This window comes from Misgurnus anguillicaudatus, chromosome 13 (assembly GCF_027580225.2).
Source record: "Misgurnus anguillicaudatus chromosome 13, ASM2758022v2, whole genome shotgun sequence".
In the NCBI taxonomy this organism is placed as follows: Eukaryota; Metazoa; Chordata; class Actinopteri; order Cypriniformes; family Cobitidae; genus Misgurnus; species Misgurnus anguillicaudatus.
The window spans coordinates 4363204-4385688 of NC_073349.2; the positions used below are offsets into that span (position 1 = coordinate 4363204).

The 22485-nt window shown below is 38.8% G+C and overlaps 1 protein-coding gene across 1 annotated transcript; it reads left to right on the forward strand.

Moving 5' to 3' along the window:
• Window positions 1-7287: 7287 nt before the first annotated feature.
• LOC129431468 (cadherin-like protein 26) lies at window positions 7288-22236 on the forward strand. The gene is made up of 13 exons (XM_073874859.1): window positions 7288-7442; window positions 7596-7703; window positions 8221-8370; window positions 10045-10186; window positions 10270-10448; window positions 10562-10693; window positions 10840-11022; window positions 14886-15181; window positions 15278-15420; window positions 15660-15878; window positions 18693-18914; window positions 19490-19611; window positions 21573-22236. Exons 1-13 carry the CDS (start codon window positions 7380-7382, stop codon window positions 21639-21641), a joined length of 2028 nt encoding a protein of 675 aa, XP_073730960.1. The 5' UTR covers window positions 7288-7379; the 3' UTR covers window positions 21642-22236.
• The last annotated feature ends 249 nt before the right edge of the window (window positions 22237-22485 follow it).

The window sequence follows — 22485 nt, forward strand, 5'->3', positions numbered from 1 at the left end:
TGTACAGTGAGACACCTGTGCTGTCTGCTGCCCCTTAAGGTTCCATACCACGTGAGGAATCTTGAGGGGAACAGCGGGAATGCCCAACGAGCAAGCCAGCTCTTCATCCAGGAAATTGCCCTCGGCTCCAGAGTCGAGAAGCGCTGACGTGGATTGATCCTTGCCAATGACAATATGACAGGCAGATGAGAGCTAGACACAGGGGAGATTTCTTCAGCAGCCATGCCCACCAGGACTCCCAGTCTCACTGGCAGGCTGGATCTTTTAACGGGCACCCCTTGGCGAAATGCCCCGGCTTGCCACAGTAGAGGCAGAGAGAATTAAGCAGACGTCACTCTCTCTCCTTCTGAGAGAGACGCATGCGACCGAGCTGCAAGGTTCAGCATCAGTGGGCAAAGTCGACGAATTGGGCGTGGTGTGACTGGCCGACCCATTCTGGAGAAACCGATGACGCAGCGTGCGGCGGTGATGGCAAAGGAGCATCCAAACCTCGACCTTGAGAGGAAGGTCGTGGGTAGCAATCTCATCGTGGATTTCATCATTGAGACCGTCAACAAACTGAGCACGTAGGGCTGAGTCATTCCAACCGCACGCTGTGGCCAGAGTCTTGAATTGGATAGAGTAATCCGTGACAGATCCTGAACCAAACAAACCAATCAGGCGGCTGCGGCATCTCCTTGAGCCGACCGGTCAAACAGCTTCTCCATCTCTCGACGAAAAGCTTCGAAGGACTGACAGCAGGGTGCGCGGGCATCCCAGACCCCAGTGCCCCACTCACGCGCTCGCCCGGTGAGCAGGGTGATACAGAGGGCAACCTTGGTCTGTTCCGTAGCATATCATCGAGGCTGGAGTGCAACACTAATGAACACTGAGACAGGAATGCCCGGCAGGAGTTGGGATCGCCGTCATACGGCGGAGGGCTGGTGGCATGGGGTTCCGCTTCCAGAGGCGATATTCACATTACTTTCAGCTTATTGCTCGAAAGGACAAAAATATTAGTGTGAAATGCACACTATGCCCACACGACAAGTGTCTTTCAACTGCTGCCAACACGATAAGCAACCTGTCTGAGCATTTGTAAGCCCAGCATGGCAATACAACACTTGTGGCAAAAGATCCTGCTTACCGGTCATTTAAAAGAGTCACTCATCATCAGCTGACCCCGCCTAAACCATGTCCATGTATCTATGTGGTAAATTAAGAAAAAGGAAAGTAAAGTAATAAGTAGTGAAGTTACTTTTCAAATGCAGTAACTAGTAAAGTAATCTCATTACAATTTAAAGAAGTAACTAGTAACTAGTAACTAATTACATTTTTTGAGTAACTACCCCAACACTGTCTATAAATGTACACACACACTGACTCTGGACGCTGCTGAAATCCCTGCCGCGCCACTCACATAGTTTAACATTAAATAACATCATATTTGTCCCAAATCGTTAAGGATTAACATAGGCTGCTAACGCATACTCTGGATCTTGAAATAGACTTTGACTAAGCTTACACTATTTAACGTGCATGTGCGGTGTGCACGAGTTGTCCTACACGCGGTGCCTCGCAGTGCTTCTCGCCCGATGTGCGACCCCCTTGAAGCACTCGGCTAACCTTTCAACGTATGTGCAAGCAAATACAAAAAAAGACAGTCAATGCTAATGTAAACCCTGGTTGGATAGGGATTTAAAGTTGAATATGAAGATGAAATCTGACGCATTTAGCTTCAGTGTTAAAACTGATAAAATAATTGCTGTCTGTGATTCTATATGGGCTATAATGGCAATAATTTTTTTTTTAAATAATATGGGGAAAAAAGAACTATAAATTAGTTCATTTTTGGAACTGTGAACTAGTTCAAAATTTTAAAGTATGGACTATGAAGTAAACTATTTCATTTTAAAATTTGTAAACTGAACTTTGAACTAGTTCATGTAGACAGTGAACTTTCCCAACACTAGTCAAGATGTGGTTGTGTTTAGGGTTGGGGTGGGGTTAAATGTTCCAAAATATCTTGAGAACCACAACCGGTTATGAAACTATTTCTAATTTTACAAATGCTTAAAATTGAATTCTAGTTTGACCCATAACCCAATGGGTTGTAATAAACTGATGACCTCTAAAGGGCTTTAATCCCCAACTCATAACTGTACATTATAAAAAGCTGCTTGCACAAATAAACAATGAGATCAATGTTTTTGCAGGATACAATTATTTTATGTTGTTATTGTATGTTGTTTAATGTCAAGATTAAGTACTGCAGAAATAACTAATAATTAATAAATGATTTGTTGTGTAAATAGTAGAAGTACAAACTACAATAAAGAAATGTTTACCTACAGAGCTTGGTTAACGAATATGTTAATTAATAATTTGTTAACATGACCAGGACGTGAAGTAACTGCAATAAGCAATAATATTTTAAAGCTCAAGGCCAAGAATGTAAAACACGTGTTGTACGTGGTGTGAATTCCTTATCTCAGTGCTCTTTAAATGTAAGGGATAATTTAACTCACACAATAATAAATGAAGATTTTCCATTTGAATGGTGTAAAAATTTATAAAAACCCATTAATTTATTATAGTTCAATCTTTCATTTAAAAAAAATCCAAGTTGACATTTTTGTAAACGTTTATACATACTTACTTTTGGTCTATACAACTTAGTTACTGTATACTACAGACATTAACAACATAAAATAATTTTATCCTGCAAAAACATCGATCTCATTGTTCATTTGTGCAAGCACCATTTAAGTGCCTTGGCAATTCTTTAATTATTCATTTCTAAAAAACTTTTATAACTTTTAATATTTAAACAATTTACATAAGAAATTATATAAATCAATGTTTATTGATATTTGTAAGCATTCAAATGTACATTAACAAATAAGCAAGTATTTTAAATTGTGTTACCATTAAATTGAAACGGTAATAACAATTGTAAGCATTTCAATATACATTAAATAATGATCTGCTAATGAGTCATTATGTAATGTTCTATTAAAAAATTAACAAGCACATTATCTCATATTTCTAGCTATGTGAAGGTATTGTAACTAATGATCGTAATCATTAACCAAGTAATAAATAATTGATGATGGGCCGTTAAATTATTAGAAAATAATGCACACCCACGGTGGTAATGTTGCACTGTTAATAAATAGTTAAAAGTGATAAAGAGACAAATTCTTTTGCACCAAAAGAGAGATGTCATAAGTTAATGAATGCAGTCTCGGTGTCGGTTAACAAAAGTATTAGTTGGGCCAGAAATCTTTATTCTTTTTGAGAAATATAATTTTGAAACTGTCATTTTGTGTGGTCATTTCCATTTTCTGTCATGTCCATTTTCGGCTATTAATGTGAACAAAAACATGAATGCAGACAGAACTAGTTTTCCTGTGTGTAAGAGTTTTACTTTAACTACTTTGTTGAGTCAAACAACCTTGTGACTGGCTAAACCTGTCTGGTGCCTGGATTTCTAAAATCATTTTTTTTACTGTAAGTTACAACGAAATTTAATTTAATTAAATTTGATATGACACTGGTAGCACCTTTATGGAAAGTTTATGTTAGTCATGATTATGAAGAGCAGGTTTAAAATAAAAAAATTGTAAAGTCTTTGATTATTGTAAGTGTTAGGAAGACAAACAAAGTGATTTAAATCATCCAGGGCTCTTTGATGGAATTATGTTATGTGATCATCCTGTTCCAATTGTAAAGTTCCTTAGAACAATGACTGAATCGAAACTGAATTTCTCTTGTGATCTTATTTGCAAGTAAATCAAAGGTTATTCTTGATAAGGACAGTTTACAGTAGAGGAGACTGTTGCCAATTGTAACATGAGGCAATAAATCAATTAAATTCAAATCAATTCAATCAAAACAATCAATTTCTCCAATTATTCAGAGTTGATGTGTTCAATGTAGATCACTACACTGCTAGTACTTTATATGGTTTTAGATAGCTATAGACTGGACTCGTTGCTCGATTCCCCAGTCGAGGGCTCCCGCCCCTCGGGGAGGATGTTTTGGTCCTCTCAGCACTACGGTCACCGAACAAGCAAGAGAGGGCGTCAGGCTTGGTATTCTTTGAGCCTGGGCACCACGAGAGGATGAAGTTAAATCTGAAGTATCCACCTCCACCATAAACTGGGCTGCCGGGTCCGGAATAGAAAGATCAGGAGCAGTGATAAACCGGGACTTTAATTTAACAAGGGCCTCCTGAGCCCAATGGAAACATTATTTAGTGGATGTGAGGGCAGTAAGAGGTTTGGCAATTTGATCATAGTTTCTGATGAATCGCCGGTGAAAGTTGGAGAAGCCTAGAAACCACTGTAACTCCTTACGAGAGTCGGGGACTGGCCACTCAACTACTGCTTTAATCTTGGCGGGATCACAATGTATCTCCCCGGCGGCAATAACGCAGCCCAGAAAAAAAACTTCTTATGGAACTCACACTTCTCCACCTTAACAAATAACTGATTCTCTAAGCACTGCCGTAAGACCCTGCGAACATGCAGAGTGTGCACCTGCATTAATGGAGAAAAGATGAGAATGTCATTGAGGTACACAAAGACAAACTTATTAATCATGTCTATCAGCACATCATTGACCAGAGCCTGGAAGACAGACGGAGCGTTCTTTAATCCGAACGGAAGAACAGAATATTCGAAATGCCCGGGGGGTGTATTAAAAGTTGTCTTACACTCATCCCCCTCTCTTATGCGCACAAGATGGTAAGCATCTAATTTGATGAAGACCTGAGCTCTCTGCAAAAGCTCAAAAGCCATTGACATTAAGGGTTGGAATAACTATTTTTAATAGTAATGTCGTTAAGGTCTTTGTAATCAATGCAAGGACACAGGGAACTTCTTCTTAACAAAAAAGAACCCCGCCCCTGCAGGAGAGGTAGAGGAATGGATGAGACCAGCGCAGAGAGCATTATTAATATAACGGTCCATAGCCTCTCTCTCGGGACCCGAAAGGGAATAAAGTCTCCCCCTAGACAGAAAGATACCTGGGAGAAGGTCAATGGCAAAGTCATATGACCGATGGGGAGGTAGGGAGGTGACCCGAGCTTGGCTGAACACCTGGTGGAGATCTGCATACTCTGCTGGGACCCCAGTCAGATCGACCACTGGAACAGAAACACAGAACAAACAGAACCCAAAGAAGCAGCACCAAGACAAGACACATGACAAGACTGAGACCAAGCTAAAATAACACTATTGAGACAATTAATGTGAGGGTTGTGCTGTGCCAACCAGGTATGCCCCAAAATGATAAGAGAAAGAATGACTGTAAAAGGTACAGCACAATCTCCTTACGATGATTGTCTCAAACATAAAGATTAACGGGTGGGGTGGAATGTGTGACCTGTACAGTCTGCTGTCCCTTTAACATCCAACTCCGCATCTGCTGGATCCATGTCTGGCGAGTTTGTGACGAACCCGCACGGAACAGAAAAAAAGGTGAAACTAAATAACCAAATGAATGAGGAGAAAATCAGGATCAGATGAGGAGTGCAGGTGAAGGAGATGAGAGGAGGATCACCAAAGTGGCAGACGTGCAGGTGCAGAGCTGTCAAAACCCAAAACACAGTGAGAACACAAAACAGAGCAGTTAATCAGACTGAAGCCATGACACAGATTTGTTTGTCCAGTAAAGTAGGGGTTAACACTCTGTGGTTGACAGGCGAGCACCAAAAACATGGTTGCTATACTTTTTCTGTATAAACCATGGTTTCTACCTTGCTAAAAAAACATTAGACACCATCACAGAAATTCTATTGGTTTTATTGGGAATTGTATTGGTTCTAATGGAATATGGTCCAAAACACACTACAGTGTACTGGTCTTTGTTGGTCTCTAATGGTATGTATTGGTTCTATTGGTTCTATGTATTGGTTCTAATGGAATATGGCCCAAAACACACTACAGTGTAGTGGTTTTAATGGTAAAAGCTAATGGTTCCTAAAACCATTAGAATTTTCTGTAATGGCTTTATTGTTTTTTTCAGCAGAGTATAAGGTATCCATGTGAAATTATAACAAAATATTTCAATAGAATATATGTGTGTGTGCGTATGTGTGTGTGGTTATATAGTTTGTATAGGTATACAGATATGACCCTTAAAATGTGCCTTGACTCTTATTTGTTTGTATTATATTTTTTGCTATAATTTAAATTACCACAAATAAAACAAGAGCATTTCTTTCTTTGAGTTCCCTCTCACATTCCTTCCTAAAAGACTCATTGTGCTCATTTCATTCATTATGTGAGTCTTTGTTTCCTCAGGTGTCAATCACAGATTATTCTGGAGCTTTCACGCCTCCTCACATATGGTCCCTCTAAGCAAAACTAATTTAAATAGAAATTCAATCTATTTTTTGTGAATGAGTAAGCAGGATGATTTGCACATCATTTTGAAGAAAAAAAACTCTTGACTACTAGATCCAGTTTTGAAAAGTCTTGTGAAAACATTTTTAGTGTGGGTTTTGTGGACTTGAAAAATGTTGCTTTTTCAAAAACCATGCATAAAAAAATTTATCTTAAAAATACAAACATGTACCTGTAAAATAACACGTGATTCCCTTTTGTGAAGGTAAAACAAGGTCCCGCTTATTTGGGTGGGTATGAAGGTGTGAAGGTATGCCGTTTCCATGAAAGTTCTGTATGTGATCAGTAGTGACTTATACCTGTCACGTGCTTCAATCAGTAGCCAGTGGAGAGAGATGAAAAGCGGACTTAAAACATAGGTCTCCAATGTGAGGATGCACAACATAAAAAAAACATTCTAAAGTTTTACGCCGCCAAACAGGAAGTCGTTCATATCTCAGGAATGCTTTCACATATTGAAACCAAACTTTGTACATGAACTTGGGACTTTAATGTGAAGATGCACAAGATAAAAAACTAAATCTGCGGCACCAGACCAAGCACACTTTCACAGTTCCTTCGGAAATGCATTTTCTAATTATGTACAGTAACTTGTTAAACAAGCACAGAAGTGTCATATCCATTCATATGTTCTTAAAGTTGAAGGTGTCTAAATCTTGGTAGCTGAAATTGTCTCATGTTTACATTCACTTTTAATTGCTCTTGTGCCACTCAGTGACTAAGCAGTCTTGTTGGTTTCCACAGCTGTTGTTGTCAAACACATGATACTTCTTATTGTATGTGGTCTTAGTACTTTCTAGTTTTTCTAGAATGTCCATTTCCTTCTTCTTCAGAAATGGCTTAGTCTGGGTTCCATAGAAAAAAGCTTAATAATTAATAAACATCATCAGTTCAAAAGCTTTCCAGAGAAATTCTCTTTTATGACCTACTTAGATTTGCTTTAAATAAAGTCATCCTGACTGAAGTACACTTCTTTATAACAGAGCTATGATGGACCGGTGGATGTCAATGCTTATAATGAAGATTCTTGTGTTTGCTGTTCTTGTTACAGTGAGTTACAGTAATGGTTTTTACAATTCTTTCAAAAAGATTTGCAAAAGCTGCTTTATATGCAGCCGAAATGTCTATTACATTCTTTGAAGAAATACATTCTTTGCATCATTGAAATATTTAATTTTTTTGTCTCTGTCTGTTTGGATTCAGTTTGTTACTTCGACGAAACAGAATGCACGCAAAAAACGCACTTGGGTTGTAGATTCACTGTCTATGGAGGAGGAGAATGCTGGCCCTTTCCCATATAAACTGGGTGATGTAGGTTATATTGATATTGTGCTATGTTTTTATAATGTTCTATATTTTAGTGTAAAGCAGAATATTAACTGATTAAACTAAAAAAAACACATTTACAATTACACAAAATTACATATTTTTACAGAGTAATTTGTGCTTTTGGTCTTTTTCTCTTACTGTCAGAAGATCTCCTGTGAATTTGTGAAAAGTTTTGGTTAACATATTAAACAAAGAGTGTTTTGGAGGCATGAATGTAAATTTCTTCATCTTATGTTTGTTTTTTCTAAGTTGGGTGTGTAAGTCACCAAATCCAACTTTATAATTAATCACTGTCTTGTTAACCTATTTGTATTTTTATTTTATTGAAATATTTTGTGAAATGGAGCCAAATATTTCTCAGTACTTAAATGTTTCACTGTAACACGACCACCTTAAAATAAAGCGTAAACTACATTTTTTAAAACATGAAAACATTTGTACAGTCACAGCGGTTTACTGACAAATAACAATGCTGAACGTTTTAACTTCTTGCTCTCAGTTAAACATTGAGAAGAAGATTATCAGAGAATACATCATTCATGGACAGGGGATTGATGAAGATCCAAAGGGAATTCTTACTATTGACAGAACTGAAGGATCTGTTTATGTTAATGGCAAAGTGGACTATGAGAAACACAAGAGTTTAACAGTAAGTCAATATAATTTTGCATTTATTTGACATGATTGTTTTTCATAAAAAATCTATTACTCACCCCCATGTCTTTCTTTGTTCAGTCGAGAAGAAAATATTCCAGTATTTTTCTCAATATAATAAACTTTATTGGACCTCAACAGTTCACAGTTTCAACACAGTTTAAAGTTTCAAACTTCTCTAAATGATCCTAACTGAGGCATAAGGGTCTTATCTAGCAAAACGATCATCATTTTCGTGAAGAAGAATAAAAAGTACTTTTAAACCACAACTTCTCATCTTGCACTAATGCGGCAGTGTAACCTTACGTATTTGGAAATGATGTCGAAACGTCACGCATGATGTATGCGAAACTACCGCCCCAGTGTTTTCAAATGTGGAGTAAAGGGCTCGTTAGTTGTGTGTAGGTCCTATGGCGTAGCTGCGACGGCATAGGTTCCGCATCGGTTTCATTTATACTTTTGCGTCGTCGTCTGCTTCGTAGCAGCGAGACCGTCAATGAAGAAGAACCTTGGCAGGTTAACCCACAAACGAAGAAGAAACAGCAACTTGTTGTGTATGATTTGAGAAGACCAGCAATGATGGAAGTAAATAAACAGCGACTTTCATTGCAGTTTGAGTTAAAGGCGTTCTAAGCGAATCTGTGTGTTGATTTTTGAAATGTGTTTTCAAACAAACTGAGCATAGTTAACTCCTCCCCCTCCCTTCCGTGCTTTCATGAACGCGCCCAAACCCCCAAATCCTTCTTGGCGCTTATTGGTTAGAATACTTTGTTATGGTTTCTGGTGTAGGTTTGGCCAGTTTGTTATTATTGCAGTTTGTGGAGGCTGGGCTGTCTACAGAGATCGTGTTTTTTTACAGTTTGATCAGCAAAGCAAGCAGATAGTGAGGAGATGTTTGCTGTATGTAACAAAAAATGTTTTATGGTCTAAAACGCGTGAATTCGCTTAGAGAACCTTTAAATCATTTCTCAACTTGGCTCATCTTTGTTTTCACCGTTGCAAACGGAAATACTTATGACGCAGTTTTTTTACCTGACGGGAGGGGTTCTGGTGGACCAATCACAGCGCTTGCGGTCCGCGTAGAACTGACGCGCTGTTAAAAAATTTGCGAGGTGCACATCAGGATACGCAGAGCTACGCACAGGCTACGGATAACCTACGGCGTAGCTATGGCGTAGAGCTTAAGCACGACTATAAATTGTGCTTAAGAGGACCATTTCGACATTGTTGTATGTGAAATTATACTAATTATGTCTAATCAATGCATCACTTTATATATTAACTTATATATTTACAAAATATGTATGGTTGTGCTTGCACGTCACACATTGCATGACAAAAATGATGATCGTTTCACTAGAAAAGACCCTTATGCCTCGTTTGGGAACGTTTGGAGCCCTTTGAAGCTGCACTGAAACTACAAACTGTTGGGGTTATTAAATTGAGAAAATCATGGAATGTTTTCCTCAATAAAACTTAATTTCTTCTCGACTGAACAAAGAAAGACATAAACATCTTGGATGACATATGGGGTGAGTAAATTATCGGGAATTTTTTATGAAAGTGGAATATTCCTTTAAAATCATCAGTAATGATATTTTAGTTCACAGTCTAACATATAAACACTTTAAAGTCAAATAAACCCACATTTCTTCATGTTTATGTTCAGATCACATTTGAAGCAAATGGAAAATCAAAAATAGATTCAAACAAATTTGCAGTGGACATTGTGATTCTGGATGTTAATGACCACGCACCTGTTTTTAATAAGCCAGTCTATGAAATCACTATTGATGAATCGACACCACAAGGTATAAACATGCTGGAATATACAAATAAACACTTTGAACACCAGCTGTTGTCTAACGCTTCTCTGTGGATTAATCACACTCAGGTGAAGATTTGGTCACAGTGATGGCAACGGATGATGATCAGGTTGGCACAGCAAACTCGTGGGTGACATTTAGGATTGTGTCAGTGACTCCCAGCCCCTCCAATGCTGAATTCTTCATTCAACAAACTGGTGGAGATAAAACAGGGAAAATATCTTTCAAAGGTTGCCTTGATTATGAGGTAAAATTCTGTGCTAATACTGCAGATATGCGTGTTTTTAATGTCCTGTGATTGGTACTGGTACTTTTTTCTAATATCAAAAGGCTTTATATATTATATATGTTTAATAAAAGGAGGCACAGAAGTACACTATTCTGGTTGAAGCAAAGGATTATGGTGAACAGCTGCAACTCTCTAGCACAGGCACAGTGATAGTGAATGTTATCGACAAAAACAACCATCTACCAGAATTCAATGGTAAAACAGTAAGTAAACATGTTTTAGTTGTTAATATTTTAGGTATGTTATGCTGTTTGACTTGTTTTTGATAGACTACTCACTGAAATAAAAAGCCTGACGTAACTTTTTTATGTCAAAGGTAAAATATGTTTATATGTTTCGTGTCTCACAGGGCTTTGTGAAAGTAAGAAAGGGAAAACTTGGAGAACCTGTTTATCGACTGCAGGTGACAGATAAAGATAGCAGAGGATCTGCAGCATGGATAGCCAAATACTCCATCCAGGGTGAAAAAGCAGACCACTTTATGATTGAGACTGATCCTGATACAAATGACGGAGTTATTACAGTCATCAAGGTACAGTGAAATTATCCAGGGCATTATAAAAGTCTATATCTGGTTGATTGATTTATTCCAACTATATGTGAACCAAACTTAATGTGGCACAGGGTTGAAATATACATTTTAGGGTTAGTAATCATAAACAATTAGATTCAGATTCAACTTTATTGTCATTATGCAAAATCTAAGTACAATGCTAAAGAAATGCAGTTAGCTTAACCAGATGTGCAAGAATATCCACTTGTTAAGTCATGACGTAAAAATACCATTTCTGGTTCCAAGCCTCCACTCGCTTCATATGAGATTACAATCTCAACAGCCGTTTATGAGCTGTATTTATTCATATCACACATTTATGCTATATTTTTATAAACTCGCGGTGTATATTGTCTAAGCGCCGAACATCCCAGACAACAACACTTGGTAACGCTTTAGATTACAGGCCGTAATGTAGGCTATTGTGTAATTAAACTACATTTATGTGTAGCAACAGAGTACCTCTATAGTATGTACTTGTGGGTATAAAGGAACAATATGTTACGTTTGGGGTAATAGAGGAGTAAGAATAGTGAAAAATTACAAATGATTTATACACACTGCAAAAAATGACTTTCTTACTTATTATTTTTGCCTTGTTTTAAGTAGAAATATCAAAAAAAAATCTTAAATCAAGATGTATTTTCTTGATGAGCAAATGACCTAAGAAAATAAGTCTAGTTTTTAGAAAAAACATATCAAATATAAGCGAATTTGTGCTGAAAACAAGCAAACAAATCAGCCAATGGAATAAGACAATTTTTCTTGCATAAGGTAAATTCAAGAAAAAAAATTCCATTGGCATATTTTTTTATTGTTTTAAGCACAAATTCACTTAAATTTGATATGTTTTGTCTAAAACCTAGACTTACTTATTTTCTTAGGTCATTTGCCCTTCAAGAACATACATCTTGATTTGAGAATTTTTTGATATTTCTACTGAAAACAAGACAAAAATACTAAGTGGGAAAGTCATTTTTTGCAGTGCACTAACTACCGGGTAGCTATTGTAATATTAGGTGGTGTGTATGACTTATTTTAAGGCAAGTCTATGGGAAAATTTTGTATTGACCCAGTGAGGAAATAAGTCATTAGGAGAAAAAAAAGAGAGCCAGACATAGCTGATCCTATAAAAATATACTATATATATTGAATACTATATTATAAAAAAGTTATGGGAAGTAAATGTTTTAAAGTTAAAGAAAAGCAGTCGGTGGTCATCGGTCAGACATCAGCTGGGCATAACGATGATGGGAGGCCAGTAGATCAGTGGTTTGAAAAGCTTCACAGCAGCAGGAACTGGGTCTGTTGGTCTCAGTGTCCTCGGGTTCGAGGATGAGACAGGAAGAGAGAAACACAATCCTATTATCGTAGGGGCCCCTCACATATAATGCAAGTGTCATAGAGGATATAGGATGAATATCTGCTTGGTTCTGGACAAGCTAACTATTGCGTCATAAGTATTTTTACTATTCAATTCAATTCAATTTTATTTATATAGCGCTTTTCACAATTGTTAATTGTTTCAAAGCAGCTTTAAATTAATAAATGTAGGAAAACCCATAGAAAAGCGAGCGTAGTAATAATGTAACATATACAGTAAAGTATTAGCCAAGTTAAGCCAATGGTGGCGGACTCTCCAGGGGGTGAAAAAACCCCTAGGAGAAAACCCCTCCTGGCTAGTCCAGGGGAAACTCCTAGGAGGAGAAAAACCCCTGAGAGAGATACATACATATTTATATATATCAATACTATCGGGGTATGTAAACGGGTAAGCAGATTAAACTGGTTCCGCTGGTGGTCATTGGTCAGGTATCGGCTGGGCATCACAGCAGCAGGAACTGGGTCCGTTTGTCTCATTGTCCTCAGGGTCGAGGACGAGACAGGGAGAGAGATAAAGAAACCTATTAGCATATAGGGGCCGTTCACATTTAATGCAAGTGTCATACAGTATTGTGGTTTAAATCAGCTCGGTTCCAGATAGGCTAACTATTGCGGCATAAGTATATTACCCAGATGAGCTATGTGAGTGCTTTGTTCTGGACAAACTAACTATTGCGGGATAAGTACATTTATTGGACATTTTATTTGAATGCTTTGATATAGAAGAATATCTTAAGTTTAGATTTAAATTGATCGACTGTGTCTGATACTCGAACATTATTTGGTAAATCATTCCAGAGCTTAGGGGCTAAGTAGGAAAAGGATCTTCCACCTTTAGACACTTTTGATTCTCTAGGGATAATTAAGTGGCCAGAATTTTGTGATCGCAGTGTATGTTGGGAATTTTGGGGCGGCAGTGGCTCAGTGGTTCATGGAGGTTGTCTACAAATCGGAAGGTTGGTGGTTCAATCCCCGGCTCCACCGGACCAAGTGTCGAGGTGTCCTTGAGCAAGACACCTAACCCCACCTGCTCCCGACAAGCTGGATGGCGCCTTGCATGGCTGACACCGCCGTCGGTGTATGGATGTGTGAGTGAATGGGTGAATGTGAGGCAACTTGTAAAGCGCTTTGGATGGCCATTGGTCTATAAAAGCGCTATATAAATGCAGTCCATTTACCATTTAACATTTATGTGATGGATTGTATTCTGATAGTAATTATTTAATATACAAGGGTGCTAGACCATTGAAGGCTTTGTAGGTGATTAGTAATATTTTAAATTGTATGCGATATTTAACTGGTAGCCAATGTAAAGATGCCAGAATTGGACTTCTGTGGTCATACTTTTTAGGCCCTGTCCCAAATGGCAAACTCCGGACTTGTGGTCCTCCTCAGAGTCCACATTTTGATGACATCACGTAGTACAGACTTTAGGGACCCTTAATGGGAGTCCACGTGGGTGCAACAGAGTCGTATTTTGGGACAGACTCGAGCGTCACACCGGAAATAGGTAGAGAATTTGCCTGTCAGTGTGAGCTCCTCCCTTCCGTCGTCTGATTGGTCTGATTGCTCTTTCGCAAGGACTTCTGGGTTGGTAAAGTGCGCGAAGCCTGCTGCAGTGCGGGCTTCGCTGAAGACCGCATCAAGGGGGCAAAGGAGGCGCTGATGAGCACACTTCAAAGCGTAAAAATGACAGATGGGACACCCTACGGACTCGTGGACTAAGCGAGCACGCGCAATTTAAGGCCACGAGACCGAAAGTCCACATGAAGTGCGCCATTTGGGAAAGGGCCTTAGAGGGAGTAAGCACTCTCGCAGTGGCGTTTTAAACCAGCTGTAGCTTGTTTACCTGATTTGCATGGCATCCCCCGAGTTACAATAGTCTATTCTAGAGGTCATAAAAGCGTGAATAAGCTTTTCTGCATCTTATGCAGACAGCATATGACGTATTTTTGAGATATTTCTAAGATGGAAAAATGCTGTTTGGCAGACATTGGAGATATGACTATTGAAAGACAGACATGTAAATGCTTTGTAAAAGAGAAATGTCTTTAATTTAGACTTTAATTGATCGACTGTGTCTGATTCACAAACAAAATCCTTCCAGTGGCTAAGTAGGAAAAGTATCTACCACCTTTAGACTTCTGATATTCTAGGGATAATTAAATGACCAGAATTTTGTGACCGCGGTGTCATTTATATTTTTGGGTTTACAAATATATTTGCACATTTGGCAGACATTTTAATCCTATTCGATTACAGGCTATATATATTTGATCATTATGTCTCCTGCAATTGAGCTTATGACCTTTTGCACTGCTAAGACAGTGCTGTACCACTACAAGAATACAAATTTGTCATCCAATATTTCTTTGCATACAATATAGTTTTCTAATAGACACTAATACATGGTCTGCAGTGAAATCTGTAATAAACTAAAATCTTATTTCTCCCTCCAGTCATTGAATTATGAAAAGAGGTCCAACTTAAGCCTGACAGTCAGTGTGGAGAACGAGGATCTCTTCTTTAACTGTCGAGTTAAAGAACGTCTCAGTGAAGGCCTGTGGGATATAGAAAGTTTTAGAGGAAAGTCCAGTTTCACAACAGTGTCTCTACCAGTTATAGTGGAAGATGTTAATGAAGCATCTTTATTCATGGAGACCATCAAACACGTGTATGTAATGGAGAACGTGAAGATTGGACACAACCTGTGGACGTTCAGAGCTGTGGATCAACTTGATTCAGATGAGATCGTGTAAGAATTTGGGTTTATTTTAACACACGGGCCTCTTAAAAAATTACAGTCACACGGTAATTCATTTGAATGAATGTTTTATTTTCCTTCCTGTAGATTCATTCTAGGAAAAGATGTAGGTGGTTGGATAAGTGTAGATTCACAAACAGGTCTTGTGTCGACAGCTAAAGTTCTGGACCGAGAGTCGCCCCTCGTAAAAGATGACACCTATACTGTTGTTATATATGCTGTTGATAAGGGTGAGATATATTCTTTGGCCAAAACTGTTGCCTTTGCTAATACTTATGGTTAGGAAAGTATTTAACTTTAGTATCTAATACTTTTGTGAATATTAATAAAGGTAATGTTAAAAATATAACATTTAGCACCTACCACTTGAATTTTCCTTTGTCACAGGTCCTATGTTCTTTATATAAAATGACTACATTAAGTAATAAAGGTAATGAGGTATCTTGAATTTGTTATTGTTAATATGCAGGTATGCCATCAATGACCAGCACAGGGACTTTAATTATTCATCTGAGAGATGAGAACGATAATTCACCTGTTCTAAGGGTTGAAAAACTGAGCATGTGCTTATCTGAGAAAGCCACCAACATTACAGCCATCGACCCGGACCTGCATCCATACGGAGCGCCATTCCACTTTCAGCTTATGGGAAATGTTAAAGGAAAATGGAAGCTCGATTCCACCTATGGTAACCTACGGCATCACATTACAACTCTCTGTTAATATTAAATAAACAAGCTTACATTATTTTATGGGTATTTTAGGGTATTTCCTGCATTTAATTTTTATAGCTACCAACAAAACAAATTTTTGTCCCACTAAAAGTATTTTTTGATCATTTAATGTGATTAATGAGTGATCATTTTGATGATTGCGGAAGAGAGAACAAGTAGAGAGCTAAACAAAACAGATAAAGAATGGTGAAAGGTCCGAAGACCAAATCCTATCCAGCGAGGAAATGTTTTCTGTATCGTTTACTCAAATGTTTTGTGATGTCCACCCTAACCCTAACCTAACCCTAACCCACATTATCACATAATGCGCCTATTTCCGCTAATGTCTGATATGCGAATTATCCCAGCAAGCAAAAACCAAGAAAGTGAAATGACGGCTAACTATAGACCCAAAATAGTTCAGTTATGAGTAACCCACTTCTACCCTAAATAACCTTGAATTTGGTCACATGCCGTTTTTGCCAAAATAACTTGGAGATGTACAATATTCTATCATGTAAGCAAAGTCAGCAGGTGTTCAAGGTGTTTGCTTTCATTTCTTTAACATGTTCTAAACATATACGCATTGTCTATTCTTGGGCTATGGTTAGATGTCTTTTAGACTTTTACTGACAGCCCAAATTTTGCCTTGTTTTAGCCAAAATTGCTTGCTGGGTAAAGACTAATTTGAACGGATTCATTTTAATGAATGATTGAAACTACTGATCTGTCACTGAACTCATGAGATGTCTGTCAATCAGTCACTCACTTAAAGCCAGGTAAAAAAATCACAGCTTTTTGCAAAGAGGGCAAGAAATGATGACAGTGAGAGTGACATGTATCTGTGTCTGACAAATGTATGGCCAATATATGATGTGGAGGAGATTGTGAAACTCATCGGTAATGTCTCGTTTCCACTGGGCGGTACAGTACAGTGCAGTACGATATGCAGTTATATCCTTTTCCAATGGCAGTGATACCAAAATAGCCAAAAAGTACCTCTTTTTTGGGACTCTTTTGTTGGGGTACCTAGCACAGTAGTATGGTACCAAAAGGGTGGAGCTAGAGTTCACTTATGTGTGGTACATTGCTCCGTTTTCTTCTTTGGTTCGGTTCGTTTAGGCATACTGTATCATGCTCGGATCCACACCAAAACAACCGCTCCAAGACGAGAGGCAAGGTTGGAAAAAGAGGGTAGAGAGAGAAACCGTAAGAAGGGATTCACTGGTCCCCAAGCACGCCATCATTTGGTCCTCCGCCAGTTGGATGGCGAGTCTAATGACGTTGGTCGGTAGCACTGTACCCACTCGGCCGTTTTCTTTGTTAGCCAGGTAATAAACTGCTCTAGCACCACCCAATCGATGATGTTGTCGATGTCACCACCCTCGTCCAGGTGCCACTTGCGCCATGGGTCTCAGAGTATTGTTTTGGACTTTGGCTGACCTGCTGGAGGAAAGCCCTCTTCAGTTTGTCAAAGACCAGGAGGTTTTGCTGCCACCTGCGCCTCTCCCAATAAAAGTGGTGTCCGTCGAATTGGCCACTTCTCTTGCGAACAAACCCCTCCTCCCGCCTCCGCTGATTTCTCAAAAAGATTGGGTGTAGGAATGTATGAAGATGTGAAAGTATGCCAGTGCGGTCCCAGTGAAAGTTCTGTAAGTGAGTAGTAGCGACTCGTACCTAATACTCACTTCAATCGGTAGCCAGTGGAGAGAGCTGAGTGGTGGTACATGAGCCCTTTTGTGCTCCTGGAAGATGAGCCGAGCAGCTGCGTTCTGAACCAGTTGGAGTGGTTTAATAGACAGTACAGGAAGGCCAGCAAGAAGAGCATTGCAGTGGTCCAGCCTGAATCAGATGTTGTGCAGCATGCTCTGTAAGATATGGCCGTATCTTCCTAATATTGTATAGCGCAAAACGGCATGATCAGGCTGTCTTTGCAATGTTATAAGAGAAAGACAGTTCGTCATCAAAGACTACACCAAGGTTTTTACTGTTTTGGAAGGAGAAATGGTTGTGTTGCCAAGTTGAATGGACAGGTTGTGATGTAGCATGGGTTGTGGTGGAAAAACAAGCAACTCAGTCTTAGCAAGGTTCCACTGGAGGTGGTGTTTCTTCATCCAAACCAAGACGTCTTCTAAGCAGGCTGTAATATGTGCTGCTATGGTGCGATCATCGGGGTGAAATGAGAAGCCATGTGCCTGTATGATAGGTCCTAAGGATGTTGTGTAGATGGAAAAAGGGGTGGACCAAGCACCTCCCACAGGCCAAAAACATGCAAGTTAGGCAAATTGGAGATACCAATTTGTCCCTCCCCCAACTTGTGTATAAATCAATTTGTCTGAATAAACTTGTGTATGGATTACCTGGTTCTCGCCATGAATATAGCCGTAGATGCTGGAATGGCGTTAAGAAATAAAGGAAGAAGAAAAAACCATTGGAGGGGAGTACCTGTGATCCCTAGAAATAATAGCTTGGCAAATATCCACTCTTGCAGTGTAGTCTACACAAACAGCAGCTCGCAGTCTATCTCTCTCTCTCTCTCTCTCTCTCTCTCTACTCCATGTAGTTTCTGCCCTCTTTTATGTGGTCTTTCCACACCAATTACTAAAAAAGACACAGGTGTTACTCATTTGTATTTAACAAACTCATTCACAGCTCGTCTGCCAACTCTCTCTCACGCTGCAAACCTTACTGAATTATGCCCCCCTCGCCACAGTCTACATATATGTTTTTTGCTATTATCCTATTTCTAAAGTTTTCTACAGTTTATCAAATGTTTCTTCTCCTCATAGGCACAACTGTAAGGTTGATCAAAGAGGAAAATGTGTTTGTGGGTGATCATAAACTCACAGTGATGATTTCTGACAGCCAGGGCAAATATTCACACCAGAACATTCTGGTCCGTGTATGTGACTGTGATATTACTGCAGACTGCAATGAGACCAGAGCCCCGATAATAAAGCTGAATGTCTTTGCCATCGCTGCTTTAACCATCAGCCTCATAATTCTGCTGGGTAAGTTTTGGAGTAAATACAATGAATAATCGCTTTAGAGACAACAAAAACCTTTGGCAACCATGTAAAAAACCAAAGTGAGATTTTCTTTGTAAAATACTTCCTCAGATCTTATTTTTATTATGCAAAAACAACTATAAGTTATTTGCAAGCTGATTTTGCAGAAAAGTGTCATAGCTCCATGGCACTTTTCCCTAATTCTATAGACCGTTTCAGCAGTAACAACATAAACAAGCTGGTGCACGTAACTTCCGGTAAACTCCGCTAAGAATAAATAACAACAAAGTTCTTTAAACGTAGATTATTCATATAACAAGCAAAAAAACAACACATAGATTACCTAGGAAACCAATACATTTGTTATTTTTGACGAGGCATTTGTTCAAGAGATAAGTTTAGCAACTAGTCAGACCGTAAAAAAAAAAACGCAAGTAAGGTTCGGATCCAGACGTGTATCACGTGCGTCCGATGAAACGGTCTATACAGTAGCTTCTCCTGTACAGTTTATTATGCATTGTATGTTCATGAAGGTATGAATAATTAAATTTTCTTATTTGTGTTATTAAATAATAAAGGCATCCTGTTAATGGCTTGCAAGATCAGAAATGGTGCGCAAAAACAAGGCAGGAAACCGCTGGAGGGATCTGTGCAGTCGCTCATTCATTACAACACAGAAGGACCTGGAACTGACTGCACGGTAAAACACAGCAACCATTTTTTGTAGTGATTTCATTATTAGTAACACCTAACAATAATACTATACACTGTTATATTGATCATATTTATTATACAACAGGGCTGTGTATGGCCCGACAAACCGTTGCACAACGTTTTTAAACCGAAACTGATTGGGCTGGCATTTATGACACACCCACCAAGCACGTAAGAGAAAAAGTCTGTTGCACCTGTTGCACGCCGTTTCCAGGAAAAATTATGTTCATCCTGAAAACCGTAGCAAAACGTTGAGTACTGGTTGAGCTTGAGTGTGCCCCACTTCTTTCTGGTTCCTAAATCTGATTGGCTAAAAGACTTTTCCAGCCGTGCGATATTCCACAAGTATCATCACAAGAACAACTTCCGAGGCAGTTTCCTGGACAGGGCTTCTCCTATTCCCAGACTACAATGCATATTTCAGATGGCTCAATTTTGTTTTGTCTCAAAAAGCACATTACTTAAAACAAGGGCATGAGTCAGTTAATAGTGATCGCCAACACTGCATTCCTCTGTTGTTTCAGCGCTTCATTTTAACCCCGTTTAAAGGGATAGTTCGGCCAAACATGATAATAAACCCATGATTTACTGACCCCAAAGCCGTCTGAGATGCATATGTCCATCATTTTTCAGATTAACACATTTTCATTTATTTTAGAAAATGTCCAGCTGCGAAACAGTAAAATTACGGGGTCCACATCCTTCAAGTCCAAAAAATTTCCATATATCCTTCCCCAAAGAAATCCAAACGCTCCAGGATGACAAACAAAGGCCCCCCGAGGGCAATCCGCGCGGTGTTGTTGTAAAAAAAATATCCATATTTAAAACTTTATAAACATAAATAACTAGCTTCCGATAACGCTGCTATCATAGACTCCTCTGTATTCAGGAGAGAGTATCAGCAAAGTGTATGCACTTTTCTTAGTGACGTATGAAAAATTCGGAGGATGGGGGCACAGAGCAGCAGCAGAGAAACCTCCGTAAACTGCGTACGCTCTCATTTTAAATGGCGGCGTTGCCGGAAGCTAGTTATTTTCGTTTATAAAGTTTTAAATGTGGATATGTCTACAACAAAATGGCGCGGATTGCCCTTATTGAATGTGAGGCCACTGGGGTTTCTGTTTGACTATTGCATGTGGGGCTGCAGAGTCTAGTCGAGTCTAGTCAGATAAAAAAATTGGAACTGGGTCGGGTTGAACTCGGGTCGTATTTTCTCTGGTTTGTCTCGGATCGGGTTTTCCTTTTCTTTTTTTATATTTTATGCATGTCGGGTTTGGGTGATAAGTTATTCGGGTCATTTCAGGTCAGGTACATTTCTTTAGACCCAAGAAGACCTCTGTCCGCTTTCGTCATGTGCAATAAAAAAACACCTGGTGAGTCAGTTATGACATTCAAAACAAATGGCTTACCCATCATCCTGAGCTTCGAAAACATGGTGGAAGGATGTAGTTGCTCACAAAAGAGACTTTTTAAAAACATTCCATCATTGTTTTGATTTATCTACACACTTGCGTCATCAAACTGTTCTATTAACACAATATCGCTCTGGTAGTCGTATGATACGGCTCGATATCAGCATGGCTGTGTGATTGTCTCTACTCGACCTGTGGCCTCATACTTCTGACCTAACCACAGCTGTGCTGATATAGAGCCGTATCATACTCCTACTTAAGCCATATTGCTTTATTACCTTTGATAAGTTTAGATGTTTGATGTTTATTAACAATAAGACCACAAGAGTAAGCTGACTAAGTACTAAGCCGACTAGGTTTTGTATTTACTTTTCCCTGTACATATTTCTCTAGTTTGAAAATAGCAGTATACCTCAATAAGCCAAATTAGTTTTAATGTCTGAGGTACAAACTGTTTTATCAGTAATAATAGTCTAGAGAAGAACATAGACATACAGTAGATAATAACTAAAATAAATTGAATTCATTTTTATAGATCGAGGACATCATCTTAATGAAATCTTCAAGTGAAATGGCTCAAATCTATATCTCAAGACATTACTGAGCACACACCGAGGATGGGATTAAATGACTGTAGACCTGCACTACAGTATTCTTATATCGGGATAAACCAATACAATCAGGATCTAAAGAGACACAGTGATTGATTGATGATGCATCTGATAATGCATGACAACAGATTTTGAGTTTGAAGCTTCAAGTGAATGAATCTGTGATGGACATGTTGTTGATTTTGTCTTCACTTCTAAAGCGGGACAGATTATTATATTTCAATGACATCTGTAATCCATACATCCGTTTACTTCACATCAACTCTCCTTTGAGAGAAACTTCTTAGTCTTCAAACATAAAGACATGGTGAGAAGATTCATTACAAAATACAGTATACACATATTATGGTCTAATTTTTGTATTGTTTTGACCAATAATTTGTGTGTCCTTTACATATTTATAATGCACACTGTATGTCCAGCATGGAAATGCAGTTAAAATAATACTGTGATGACTTTAATGTTTAAAAAGAGCTTCTGAATATAAATCTGGAACTTGTACAACATGACCTGTTTTAGTTTCATCAAACTTTGTCTGTATGTTTGGGCAGCCTATAGTTATTCTGACAAGACAGCAGTTGTTTGGACTCTGTTGAAGGAATAGTCTACTCATTTTCAATGTTGAAGTGTGTTGTTGCCTTGACTGGGAGCTGTTGAGTCATCCCTCTATCGTCTGGGTGTGTGCGCGTGGGCGCTGGAGCGCGCTGCGACGCTGCGATGGCATTTGGCTTGGCCCCATTCATTCAATGGTGCCATTTGGAGATGGAGTTGGAGGTGACCAAACACATCAACGTTTTTCCTGTTTGGGACGAGTGGTTGTGCGAGCGGGTTTGGTGG